Genomic DNA, 13,519 nt, shown 5'->3' with positions numbered 1-13,519 from the left:
ATGAAAGTTGAACTCACAAATGTAGAATTATGTACAATAAAAACTGCATTAAAAATAAAACAATGCAAAATTTTAGACCCTGAAAGCCCACTCAGTCCTACTTCTTGCTCAGCCAATTGCTCAGACAAACAAGTTTGTTTACATTTGCAGGAGACAATGCTGCCTGCTTCTTGTTTACAATGTCACCTGAAAGAGAGAACAGGCATTCTCATGGCACTGCTGTAGCCGGTGTCGCAAGATATTTATGTGCCAGATGCGCTAAAGATTCATATGTCCCTTCATGCTTCAACCACCGTTCCAGAGGACATGTGTCCATGCTGATGATGGGTTCTGCTCGATAACAATCTAAAGCAGTGTGGACCGATGCATGTTCATTTTCATTATCTGAGTCAGATGCCACCAGCAGAAGGCTGATTTTCTTTTTTGGTGGTTTGGGTTCTGTAGTTTCCACATCGGAGCGTTGTTCTTTTAAGACTTCTGAAAGCATGCTCCACATCTCGTCCCTCTCAGATTTTGGAAGGCACTTCAGATTCTTAAACCTTGAGGAGTCGAGTGCTGTAGCTATCTTCAGAAATCTCACATTGGAACCTTCTTTGCATTTTGTCAACTCTGTTGTGAAAGTGTTCTTAAAATGAACAACATGTGCTAGGTCATCATCCGAGACTGCTATGACATGAAATACATGGCAGAATGAGGGTAAAACAGAGCAGGGGACATACAATTCTCCCCCCAAGGAATTCAGTCACAAATTTAATTAACATTTTTTTTTTAAATGAGCGTCATCAGCATGGAAGCATGTCCTCTGGAATGGTGGCCGAACTATAAAGGGGCATACGAACGTTTAGCATAACTAGTAGGTATGTAATGCCGGCTGTAGGGCCATGTGAACCCTGTTCTTCACTTCCAAGTGACAATGTAAATAAGAAGCAGGCAGCATTATTGCCTATAAATGTAAACAATTGTATTTGTCTTAGCAATTGGCTGAACAAGAAGTAGGTCTGAGTGGACTTGTAGACTCTGAAGTTTTACATTGGGTTTTTTTGAGTGCTGCAAAATCCTACCTCAACGCCTCAAAGTGGCACAGCAGTGATCCTGGCTTGTCTGACAGCGAGGACAGTGGAGTGTATTCTTAAGTATGTTCAACCATGCTATTAAGGTATCAGACTACCAACTCAGGGAGAGGACAAATCTCCTCCTTCTTGAGGTTGGGTGCTAGCTAAGTTGAGGAGGTAAACGTGCCACTGACAGCATAGCCAGCAGGTGGAAGAAGAAATGAGTTAAACAACAGGAATAAATGGGCCCCAACTCCTTGTGCGCTCCTCGATCTGTTCTACAACCGTGGTGGGGAATTCAGTTGATGAGAGGCTATTAAGAATCTCAGGAGCCAGAAAAAGGACTTCCCTCTCAGTGTGCACCTATAACTGCAGGACACTGATGAGAGACGATTCGACCAACCATCTAATGGAAGAGAAGGCAAGCACAGCCTGCAACATCCTTGGTCTCTGCGAAACACGACGAAGAAAGGAGATGGAAGTGAAGTGGAGACATAAAAGTACCATAATGTCAGGAAAAGGAGAAGGTTTGAGAACTGCTGGAGGAATTGGCTTCATCGTCAACAAGAAATGGTCTTCAAAAATCATCTCCTGCAAGTTCAAGTCATCATGCATTGGAATGATGCACCTCCAACTGAACAAGAACAGCACCCTCAAGATTATTCAGATCTATGCTCACACAAGCACAAGCGAAGATGATGATATGGAAGAATTCTATCAGGAGCTCAAGGATACCGTGGCTCAAAAATCCAGATATACAATCACTATGGGAGATTTCAACGCCAAAGTTGGAAGAGGGAAAGAAGGTGAAAAGTTCATTGGAAGGTATGGCTTGGTGAATGGAATCTACAAGAAGAACAACTAACAACTCTGGCGGAAACGAAAGAAATGTTCATTGGTAACACCTGGTTTAAGAAGGCGGCCAAGAGAAGGTGGACATGGATCGCACCCAATCTGAAGAACAAGAGCAAGATTTGCTATATTCTGATCGATAAGCGGTGCATTGTACAAGACTTCTCAGTAGTACCATCATTTAACACCGGTAGTGACCATCGCTTGCTCAGAGCACGGCTCAACTTAAATGAAACGATGGAGAAGATGGCAAATCAGAGACAGCAGCCAAAAATATTCGATGACACAATCTTGAAAGTGAACGTTTCCAAGGAAGATTGGAGTCTTACAGATAACTGCAATGAGGATTATAAAAACTTCACTGATAAATTGAGGCAATGCATGAAATTAGCCAAGAAAGAAAGACCGAAAAGGGCGAAGAGAAGAATCTCAGAGGAAACGCAGAACTTGCTAGAGAAGCAGAGGAATATGAAGTGAAATGATGGTGACAAACTTGAGTACTCCCTGCTCTGCAAGTTGATAAGAAGAAGACTAAAGGAGGACTTCGAGAGTACCAAAATGAAAGGCTCTTAAAGACGGCTGAAGATCACAGAAGCCTCAAAAAATGCAAAAGGAAATTGACACTGTGCAGGTCGACAATAATGGCACTGAAGAACTGGAAGGAAAACTAGTAATTGACAGAATAGGGATGGAAGCAGTCTGCAAAGATTTCTACACCGAACTGTTCTCAGATAAATGTCCCAGTACCAACACTGCAACAGACAAAGAGCATTTACTACCAGTCCTTTGTCAGCGAAGTTCAATATGCAGTTCACCAAATAAAGGAAGGAAAAGCCCCACTGTAAAGATGGACTGACAATTGAAATGATAAGAGCTGGAGGCCAAGATCTCTGGGAAACCTTTGCTTAGACGTTTAGCCATTACTTGGGAATGCAGAAGATACCATCTGGCTGGGAGGAGTCCATTCTGCTGTACAAGAAGGGCAACTGTGAAGATCTAAAGAACTATTGTCCAATATGCCAGCTCTCACATGTCTACAAGCAGTTCACCAAAATAATAACGAACTGACTCTCACAGAGTTTGAATGAGCAGCAGCCAAGAGAGCTATTGGACTATAAACCAGCTATCAGAACGCTCAAGGGAATACAAATTCCCTTTATGTATTGCCTTCATTGACTATGAAAAAACTTTAGACAGTGTAGAGATCAATGCAGTGTTTAAAGCTCTTGCAGAACAGGGCAACGACACACACTATTAAAGGAAGCAAATTAGACTGCACTACAGATATAACTTTATTTGATACTCCCCTTCGCATCCCAGTTAAGAAATGTGTGAAACAAAGAGACAGTTTCACCAAAACTCTTCACAGCCTGCCTCAAAATGGTAATGAGGTGGATTAATTGGAAGGGTAGAATCAGCATCAATGGAGAGAAGTTAAACCATGTCAGCTTTGCAGACGATATTGTGCTGATTGCCGAAAATACTGTTAAACTACAGAAAATGCTGTGAGAACTCAACACAAAAAGCAGCCAAGTCAGACTGAAAATTAACCGCTCCAAAAATTTAAGCAGTCTGATAGCTTGCCAAAAGCCCAAATAACAATCAAGGGAGAACAAACAGAAGAAGTTGAGCAATATATCTATTTGGGCCAAGAAATTAACATGCGCCACTATCAGGAAGGTGAACTCTCGCAAAGAAAGAAAGCAGGTTGGTGTGCATTCAGTTCTATCAAGGATGTCCTCCAAGGAAAAATCAACAAGGCAACACATGCCAGCCAGCCTCTTCAAGTCAACAGTACTGCCAGCAATGTTGTATGGCAGCAAAACATGGGCACTGATGAAGACAGAGGAGCAGCAACTGTCTGTCACAGAGAGGGCAATGGAAAGAATTCTGGGAATTTCAATCCATGACTTCATCCCCAATGAAGTGATCAGACAGCAGAGTGGAGTGCAGGATATGGTTGTTGAGAGCAGGCATAGTAAAATGCGATGGGCTGAGTATATAGCGAGGCTCACTGACAATCGATGGACAGCAGCTGTCACCAAGTGGCACCCATGAGAACGGAAATGACTACTAGGGTGACCAGACAGCAAGTGTGAAAAATCGGGATGGGGTGGGGGTAATAGGAGCCTATATAAGAAAAAGATCCCAAAATCGGGACTGTCCCTATAAAATCGGGACATCTGGTCACCCTAACGACTATTCAGCTAACCTCCAAAGAGATGGGAAGATTTTATCATGAAAAGACATGGCCACAAATGGAAAAGGAAGGCCAGGATATGAGAAGAATGGAAGATGTGTTGTCATTGGCGCAATCTATATGAGGGCTAAAGGACCAATCAATCAAGGTGTGATCAAGGTGATGTAACAACAACAAAAAAAATCTACAATTGTAAGTTGCACTTTCATGACAAAGAGATTGCACTACAGTACTTGTATGAGGTGAACTGAAAAATACTATTTCTTTTATTATTTTTACAGCGCAAATACGTGTAATTAAAAATAATATACACTTTGATTTCAATTACAACACAGAATACAATCTACATAAAAATGTAGAAAAACATCCAAAATATTTAATAAATTTCAATTGGTATTCTATTATTTAACAGTGTGATTCATCGCAATTAATTTCTTTTTATTTTTTTTAGTTAACTGTGATTAATCAACAGCCGTAAAATTAAGCACTGTGTGCAAAAACAATGGGAGCTACATTTTCATGTAAAGTCAACATGAAAAACAGGTTGTGGAGGGATATGAACTCAAGATGGCTTCACACTGAAGAACAAACTACACAGGAATGCCTTTCAAAAGTCTACTGAACTATAATAGGGGGTGCAAAGACAAGATCCTGTTATCCATTTCACTGCGGACCATCCTTAGAGGAGTGGGGTGATTCATGAAGGAATGGATACTGGATTGACTGAAAACCAGCAAGCTCTGTAGAAAGACTTTGTGGGTGATAAAATGCTTTAGTCAAGGTTGTAACTTGGTAAGTTTTAGTCTCCAGAAAGCATGTCATTCTCTTATTTTATTTATAACCATTTCTGTTTCCATTATTCTTAATACTTATTTGAATCTGTTCTTTGTAAATAAATTTATATTTGTTTTCACCATAGATTGATTACAGTGCTCTGTTGCTGTAAAGGACTTGATCCTGAACTGTAACCTTCTAGCTATGTGTTCACTGTCTGTTTGGGGACAAGTTACCTGGTAATTACTGTGAGTGTCCAGTGACTGGGGTTGGATACTACAGAGGGATGCTTCTCAGGAGTTTGGGGACTGGGGTACACTAAGTGTTAGTATAAGGCAAAGTGAGAGCTGGCAAAGTCCTGAGGAATTATCTGGGTGGTGAACTTGCACATCAGTAAGTCTCTCTCTCGCTGAAATAGGGGGGTACCACAGTGATCTTCACAGTGGACAATCTAAGAAAGTGTCACAGGATTGGAAAGCTTTTGTTTTCTCTCTAATGCTTTTACTTTAAGAATAAATTTGCTTGTTTAGAAAGAACTGGGTAGTAATTTATATCTGCGGGCAATTACACTGTTTATAGCCTCTGAGGAGAAAGCAAAGTGCAGATCTGTCCAGTTTAGGCAGTCTGGTTTGCTGACAAATTCACAGTGTAGGCAGGGATCTACGCAACCTGAAAAGCCCCAGTCAGGATGGAGAGAGATGTGGGTCTCAGCCCAAGAAAGGTGACAGTTGAGGAGCCAGGAGCCTAAAAATGATTGCCCTTGCTGGACCATGGAGGAGGAACACAGGTGCAATTCTCCTGAACTGTGACAATTAGCAGGAAGTGTCCCTGAGGTCAGGTTATCCTAGAATTGCCTACTGCAGGTTTCTGGATCTGCCTCTGAAGCAGCTGGCACTAGCCTCTGTTCGAGATAGGAGACTGCACTGACTGGACAAAGAGTCTGATACAGTTGGATAATTCCTGTGTTCCTGTCCTCCAGGGCCTCTCTGCTTCCTCCTGCCTTTGTCTGTATTATTTGTCCATACAAAAAACTATGCTACTAGAATGCTAAGGCTACAAGAGTGAGAATGTGCCAAAGTGAAGGTTGAATGTGCCCATCCCTTAAGTACACATTGCAGTTGGCTCTGATTACATGATCACAGACCACTTCTCCAACATAGTGTAAGTTACATTGTTTTCCCTGCATGCTCAGGCATGGATGGGTGGGACTCTGCTGGGAAGGTGAAAGGAAGGAAAGATGAATGTGCTTACCTTGACCAAGTTAACAAGAATATGGAAATCCCGCACAGCCATGTTCCAGTGCAGCAGCTTCTCTAGCTGTACCTGGGGAGTGACAACACAGTAATCCAGTCCCGTTATCCACACAGCCATTGCATTTCCCTTCATATTACTGGTTGCTACTAGAGTACCCACTGTGCCTGCAGAGAGATGGTAAAGAGCCCAGATCCTGCCAGAGCCCAAGGCATCACTGCTGTGCAAAGGGGAAAGGGGAAAGAGGAAAGAAACACAGTGTTTGAGATCCTACATCTTAAAAGACTCCACAAACATTTACCCATGAAAGTCAAAATCATTCAGTAGCAGTTCCACCTTTCCTCATCTGCCAGATTTATACTCTCTCCATATGATAAATGTATCTTTCCATTCACCCTAGAAACAGCTGGAGAGAAATCACTTTCCCGCTCACGAGCAGAGTCCACAGTCACACATTCAGCCACGTGGCCATTCAGAAACAAACCACAACCCTCCCTCACGCCATTTGCTAGAACTGCTAGATAAGTTTGTTGCCCATGAAAACACAGAAAACAATGTCTGGAAAGAAGCAAGCTCTGCCCATAAAATCCCTGGGAATTAATCATGTACAATCCACCTACCGGTGCTTGATCATGTCACAAACAGATAGTTAAGGGTTAATGTCTCTTTTACCTGTGAAGGGTTAACAAGCTCAGTGAACCTGGCTGACACCTGACCAGAGGACCAATCGGGGGACAAGATACTTTCAAATCTTGGTGGAGGGAAGTCTTTGTTTGTGCTTTTTGGGTTGTTCTTTGTTCTCTCTTGGGATTAAGAGGAGCCAGACATGCAACCAGGTTTCTCCAATCTTTCTGAAACAGTCTATCATGTTCTAACTAGTAAGTACTACATAGAAGGTGAATTAGTCTTTATATTTGTTTTCTTGATTTGCAAATGTGTATTTTGCTGGAAGGATATTTTACCTCTGTTTACTGTACTTATACTTAGGCTATGGGGGAGGGAGTCCCTCTGGTCTATGTACAGCTGAGACCCTGTAAACATTTTCCATCTTGATTTTACAGAGATAATTTTTACTTTTTTCTTTCTTTAATTAAAAGCTTTTCTGTTTAAGAACCTGATTGATTTTGTCCTTGTGTAAGACCCAAGGGGACTGGGTCTGAACTCACCAGGGATTGGTGGGGGGAAAGGAGAAGGGGAGAAGGTGAATTTCTCTCTGTTTTAAGATTCAAGGAGTTTGAATCACAGTAATCTCTCAGGGTAACCCAGGGAGGGGAAAGTCTGGGAGGGGAAAGGTAGGGGAATGATTTATTTCCCCTTGTTTTAAGACTCAAGGGGTTTGGGTCTTGCTCTTCCCAGGGAAGGTTTTGGGGGGACAAGGAGTGCACCAGACACTGAAATCTCTGGTTGGTGGCAGCGCTATAAGATCTAAGATAGGAATTAAGCTTAGAAGGATACAGGCAGGTCCCCACTTTCTGGACGCTAAAGTTCAAAGTGGGAAAGAGACCTTGACATCTGCCCATAAAATCATTGGGAATTAATCATGTACAATCCACCTACTGGTGCTTGATCAGAACAGATGCTCCCTATTCAATAATTCCTTCTTACCCCTAGGTGGGTGCAGGATCTACCTATTCCACTTAATTTTACTAAGTTTAGTCCTGTTTTCTGGCAATACATGTTTTCAAAGATTCCGAGGCCAGAAGGGACACTGTGATTATCCAGTCTGACCTCCTGTATAATACAGGCCAGAGAACTCCCCCAAAATAATTCGTAGAGCAGATATTTCAGAAAAACAGTCAATCTAGATTTAAAAATTATTATATAAGTTCCATGGTTAATTACTCTCACTTAAAAATTTACGCCTTATTTCAAGTCTGAATTTGTCTAGTTTCAACTTCCAGCCATTGAATTGTGTTATATCTTTCTCTGAATGATTGCAGAGCCCATTATTAAATATTTGTTTCCCCATGTACATACTTATGGATTGTAATGCAGTTAACCCTTAGCCTTCTCTTTGTTATGCTAAATATATTGAGCTCCTTGAGTCTACCACTATAAGGCAGGTTTTCTAACCCTTTAATCATTCCTGTGACTCTTCTCTGAATCCTCTCCAATTTATCAACAACATTATTGAACTGTGGGTAGCAGAACTGGATACTGTATTCCAGCAATGGTTTGCACCAATACCAAAAAGAAAGGTAAAATAACCTCTCTACTCCTACTCACAATTCCCCTATTTCTGCATCCTAGGATTACATTAGCTCACAGTGGATCTCATGTTCAACTGCTTATCTACCACAACCCCTAAATTCTTTTCAGAGTCACTGCTTCCCAGTATATAGTCCCCTACCCTGTAAGTATGGCCTACATTCTTCGTTGCAGGATTAATGGGGAATTTGGCCAGGGTGCCAGCTAGCTAATAGGTAGTTTGGTAGACTGCCATACTCAAAAGGTTATTTTGGGTGTCAGCGTTTTGGCTGCCTGCCAGCACATTATTATTAAGCTACTACTACTCTAGCATTTTCCTGCAGTTTCCTGGCTTGGGTTTTGTAAATCCCTGTTGGAGATCTCAGATGCATTTGCTGGCCTACCTCACTTGAGTCCGATGGTTTCCCAGCAGAAATGCTTCTCACTGAATTCTCCAGCTGAGCCATCATCACTTGGAAGAAAACTGGAAATGTCTGCCTGGAGAGAAAAAAAACAAGAGCCCATTAAAGACTGATGGGCAGCTGTTTGTGCTCTGGTTGGGGTGCTTATCTCCTGAGTAGTCTGAAAATTCATGAGGCCAGCAGGATTGGACAAACTATTTGTTATGCAACAGCAGTGGGGTAGTCACTTAAGTGCACTGAACCACTGCAACTCATCCAGAGCAGGTTTGAGTATTGCTAAAAGTTCTTAACAACTTTACTCAACTGAAAGTTGGCAGTGTTTATAATCTGTTTAGCATCTAGACAACTAAATAAGATGGGAGCAAGACCTGGCATAAGACTCACCAGAATAAATATCTACATTCAATGGCAAAATACATTAATGCAGAGTTATGGCTGCTTGGAACGTCGTCCCCCTGCAGAATGGTGAGCTGAGCAAAACAAACTTCTGAAAACCAAGAAATGCAGAGCTAAAGTTGTCCATTCACCCTTAACTCTGCCCTCGTTCAGCTGCATCCCAATATACCTCATTAATGTTCATTTTCAATAAGAACACTGGAAGACTGGAAGAAAGCTAATATTGTGCAATGTTTGAAAAGGGTCAATGAGATGACCCAGGCCAGTAAGTCTCACATTGATCCCAGGACCAATAATGAAGCAGCTGGTATGGGATTTGATTAATAAAGAATTAAAAGAGGGTAATATAATTAATGCTATTCAGCATGGGTTTATGGAAAATAGATTCCTTCAAACTAATTTGAAATATTTTTTTGGTAATTTTAAGTTTAAGGTAATAGTGTTGATGTAATATCCTTAGACTTCTGTAAGGCACTGAGTTGGTACCATAGATTCCTTCAAACTAATTTGAAATTTTTTTTGGTAATTTTAAGTTTAAGGTAATAGTGTTGATGTAATATCCTTAGACTTCTGTAAGGCACTGAGTTGGTACCATATGATATTTTGATTAAAAACCTAAAAATACATAAAATTAACATGGCACACATTAAATGGATTAAAAGCTGCCAAAATGATGTGTCTCAAAATCTAATTGTAAGTGGAGAATAATCACAAAACAGGTGTTTTTCTAGCTGGGTCCTGCAGAGATTGGTTCTTGGCCCTTCTCTATTTAACATTTTTATTTATAACTTTGAAGAAAATGTAAAATCATTACTGACCAAGTTGCAGATGACACAAAAATTGGGGGAGTGGTAAATAATGAAGAGTACAGGCCACTGATACCGAGTGATCTGGATCACTTGGTAAGCTGAGCAAAAGAAAACAATATGTGTTTTAATATAGCAAAATGTAAATGTATACATCTAGGAACAAAGAATGTAGGCTGTACTTACAGAACAGGGAACTGTACTCTGGGAAACAGTGGCTCTGAAAAAGATTTGGGGGGCATGGTGGATAATCAGCTGAGCATGACCTCCCAGTGTGATGCTATTGCCAAAAGGTTATTTGGCACTGGTACTAACGATGATGGAATAATGTATTAAGTTCTGTTGCCCACCATTCAAGAAGAATGTTGATAAATTGGAGAGGATTCTGAGAAGAACCACAGGAAGCATTAAAAGATTAGAAAACATCGTTATACTGAGAGACTCAAGGAGATCAATCTATTTAGGTTAATGAAGAGAAGGTTAAGGGGTGACTTCACAATTTTTAAATCTAGATTGGCTGTTTTTTCTAGAAGATTTGCTCTAGGAATTATTTTGGGAAGTTTTCTGGTCTGTGTTATACAGGTCAGACTAGATGATCACCATGGTACCTTCTGGCCCTGGAATCTATGAACACACATACCTTTATTCTTCCAAGCTCACAGTTCACCTCCTTTTACAACCCATTCACACTTACCCACTGGATTCCATCTTACACTATTAAAGGACAAAAAAGCATAGACTCGAACTTACCATAGTCCCCAGAAAGAATATAACATGTACAGATTTAAGAACCACTTCACAACTTCTTAAAATTCCCTTACATTTGCTCACAAGATACCATCTCTACATACATCATCACTAAACTATCATTAAACTGTTGGAATCCTGTCATATTCCACCTTACTGCAGACTGTACCTGTTTTATTGAAAGCCTCATGCCCAGCTATGGACATAGTGTACACAAATTCTCCATAGATATGTGGCATACAACATGTACCTTTTCCCTTTCCTCACATGCATTAAAGGGTGAAAAATATACATCTGATCATATCACAAAGACAGCTCCATCACACACCTCAAACTAATCCACAGATCTCCCAAACACACCTCTACCAAGCAGAGCTAACTACTGCTTCCACCATTCAGAGAGACAAGGTGGGTGAGGTAATATCTTTTATTGGACCAACTTCTGTGAAATAAAAGGTATTACCTTATCCACCTTGTCTCTCTAACATCCTGGGATCAACACAGCTACAAAAACACTGCATCTACCATTTAAGGACAGCTACACTTGACACTGACCACACTCACTTTACCTGGAGTACTTGCAGATAATAAATGCACACTGCTCTGGTACCTCAGCTTATTACTGACAACAGTCTTTGTAATGAAACCCTGTGCCCTGCTAATTATATCATGTACACAATTCTATAATGCAATGCTGCATAGTAGTACTCCTGGGGGAATTCTGTGTCAAAAATTTAAAAATTCTGCAACAAAAAATAAAAAATTCTGCGCACATTTTAAAATTCTGCAAAATTCTGCATATTTTGTTTGTCAAAATAACACAATATAATCACACCAGTTTCAATTATTTTTGGTCATTTATTTCAAAATACTTGTCAGCACGTATGTCTGTAATAATACAGACAAAAAAGTTTCAGGAAATATTTTTTGACAAATAGATTCCTTAGTAGGCATATGATAGTGGTACATGTAGGTACCAATGACATGGGGAAGGATAGGAGAGAGATCCTGGAGGCCAAATTTAGGCTGTTAGGTAAGAGATTGAAGTCCAGGACCTCCATGGTAGCATTCTCTGAAATGCTCCCAGTTCCACGCGCAGGGCCAGTTAGACAGGCAGAACTGCGGGGTCTCAATGCCTGAATGAGACAATGGTGTAAGGAGGAGAGGTTTAGATTTAATACGAACTGGGGAAACTTTTAGGAAACAGGGAGCCTATACAGGAAGGATGGGCTCCACCTAAACCAAAATGGAACCAGATTGCTGGTACTTAACATTAAAAAGGTCGTAGAGCAGTTTTTAAACTAAGGGCTGGGGGAAAGCCGACAGGTGCAGAGGAGCACATGGTTCAGACATCCCTTAGGGGAAGATCTATTAATAGAGAATCTCTATGTCCTAGTGAGAACCAGAGGATGGAAAATGATAAAATACAGGCAGGGTCTGATCAGAAACAGTCAAATAAAAAAAAGAGTCCCATTCAATTACATTGTGCAATGGCAGACAGCTAAAAAGAGACAAGTTTTTAAAGTGCTTATATACGAATGCTAGAAGTCTAAATAATAAAATGCATAAACTAGAGTGCCTTGTATTAAATGAGGAAATTAATATAATAGGCATCACAAATGAGGAATGAGGATAATCAATGGGATAGGGTAATACCAGGGTACAAAATATATCAGAAGGAAAGAACAGGTTGTGCTGGTGGGGGAGTGGCATTATATGTGAAAGAGTGCAGAATCAAATGAAGTAAAAATCATAAATGAATCAAACTGTACCACAGACTCTCTATGGATAGAAATTCAATGCTCTAATAAGAAGAATATAGCAGTAGGGATATATTACCAACCACCTGACCAGGATGGTGATGACTGTGAAATGATTAGGGAGATTAGAAAGGCTATTAAAATAAAAAACTTAATAATAATAATGGGTGATTTCAATTATCCCCATATTGACTGGGTGTGACGATATCTTCCATAAGGCTCTATGGAAATATGCTTAGAATGTGTTTTATGCTACATATGCCATGTAACGTATCTCCGTAAAGGTTATGATCTACTGCAGGGGTAGGCAACCTTTCAGAAGCGGTGTGCCGAGTCTTCATTTATTCACTCTAATTTACGGTTTCGCGTGCCAGTATACATTTTAACGTTTTTAGAAGGTCTCTTTCTAGAAGTCTATAATATATAACTAAACTATTGTTGTATGTACAGTAAATAAGGTTCTTAAAATGTTTAAGAGACTTCATTTAAAACTAAATTAAAATGCAGAGCCCTCCGGACCGGTGGCCAGGACCCAGGCAGTGTGAGTGCCACTGAAAATCAGCTCGCATGCCGCTTTCGGCACGCATGCCATAGGTTGCCTACCCCTTATCTACTGAATGTATTAATCCTATTTGCATGCATGTATCATTTTTGTATTCGACGTTATGAATGTTATGAATGTTGGCTGTGTACTGGCTTGATTTCTAAATAACCTCAGTAGAGCATTTGGTCAGTTCCTGGAGAAAGGAATATTGAAATTAAGTACCTAATCAAGAAACACTTAAAGGACAATGGATCTTGGAATGCTCCAATCCACATAAGCAGTCTACTTGAGGACATTCAAGGTAGCATGTATACAATGGATGCTACCTGTAAAAACTGAGTCATGCATGGGCATGGGACTTGCCTAGGTGACTCAAACTCCATCTTGGAGCTGGACTTTGCATAGGAGTGAAGAGGGGGTCTCCACCCACAAGAGAAAGTCTATTTAAACCCCTGGGAGACCCCTCCATTTTCTCTTCAGCTGGCTAAAGAAAGAGCCTCTCCATCCCCCCAGGATATCTGAAAGAAA

The 13,519-nt window shown here is 40.6% G+C and overlaps 1 protein-coding gene across 3 annotated transcripts in view; it reads right to left on the bottom strand.

Annotated features, from left to right (window-relative positions):
• Positions 1–13,519, bottom strand: part of FANCD2 (FA complementation group D2) — a 158,656-nt gene that overhangs the window by 23,825 nt on the left and 121,312 nt on the right. For all 3 annotated transcript variants that reach the window (XM_050959975.1, XM_050959976.1, XM_050959977.1), the window contains 2 exons: positions 8,721–8,814; positions 6,130–6,201 (listed from right to left, as the gene is read on the bottom strand). In XM_050959975.1, coding sequence (XP_050815932.1) covers positions 6,130–6,201; positions 8,721–8,814 — 166 coding nt within the window. The remainder of the gene's footprint in view (positions 1–6,129; positions 6,202–8,720; positions 8,815–13,519) is intronic.

Source organism: Gopherus flavomarginatus, chromosome 6 (genome assembly GCF_025201925.1).
Source record: "Gopherus flavomarginatus isolate rGopFla2 chromosome 6, rGopFla2.mat.asm, whole genome shotgun sequence".
Taxonomy (NCBI): Eukaryota; Metazoa; Chordata; order Testudines; family Testudinidae; genus Gopherus; species Gopherus flavomarginatus.
Note: the sequence above shows the minus strand (reverse complement) of the source record. Positions and strands in the feature narration are given on the sequence as shown.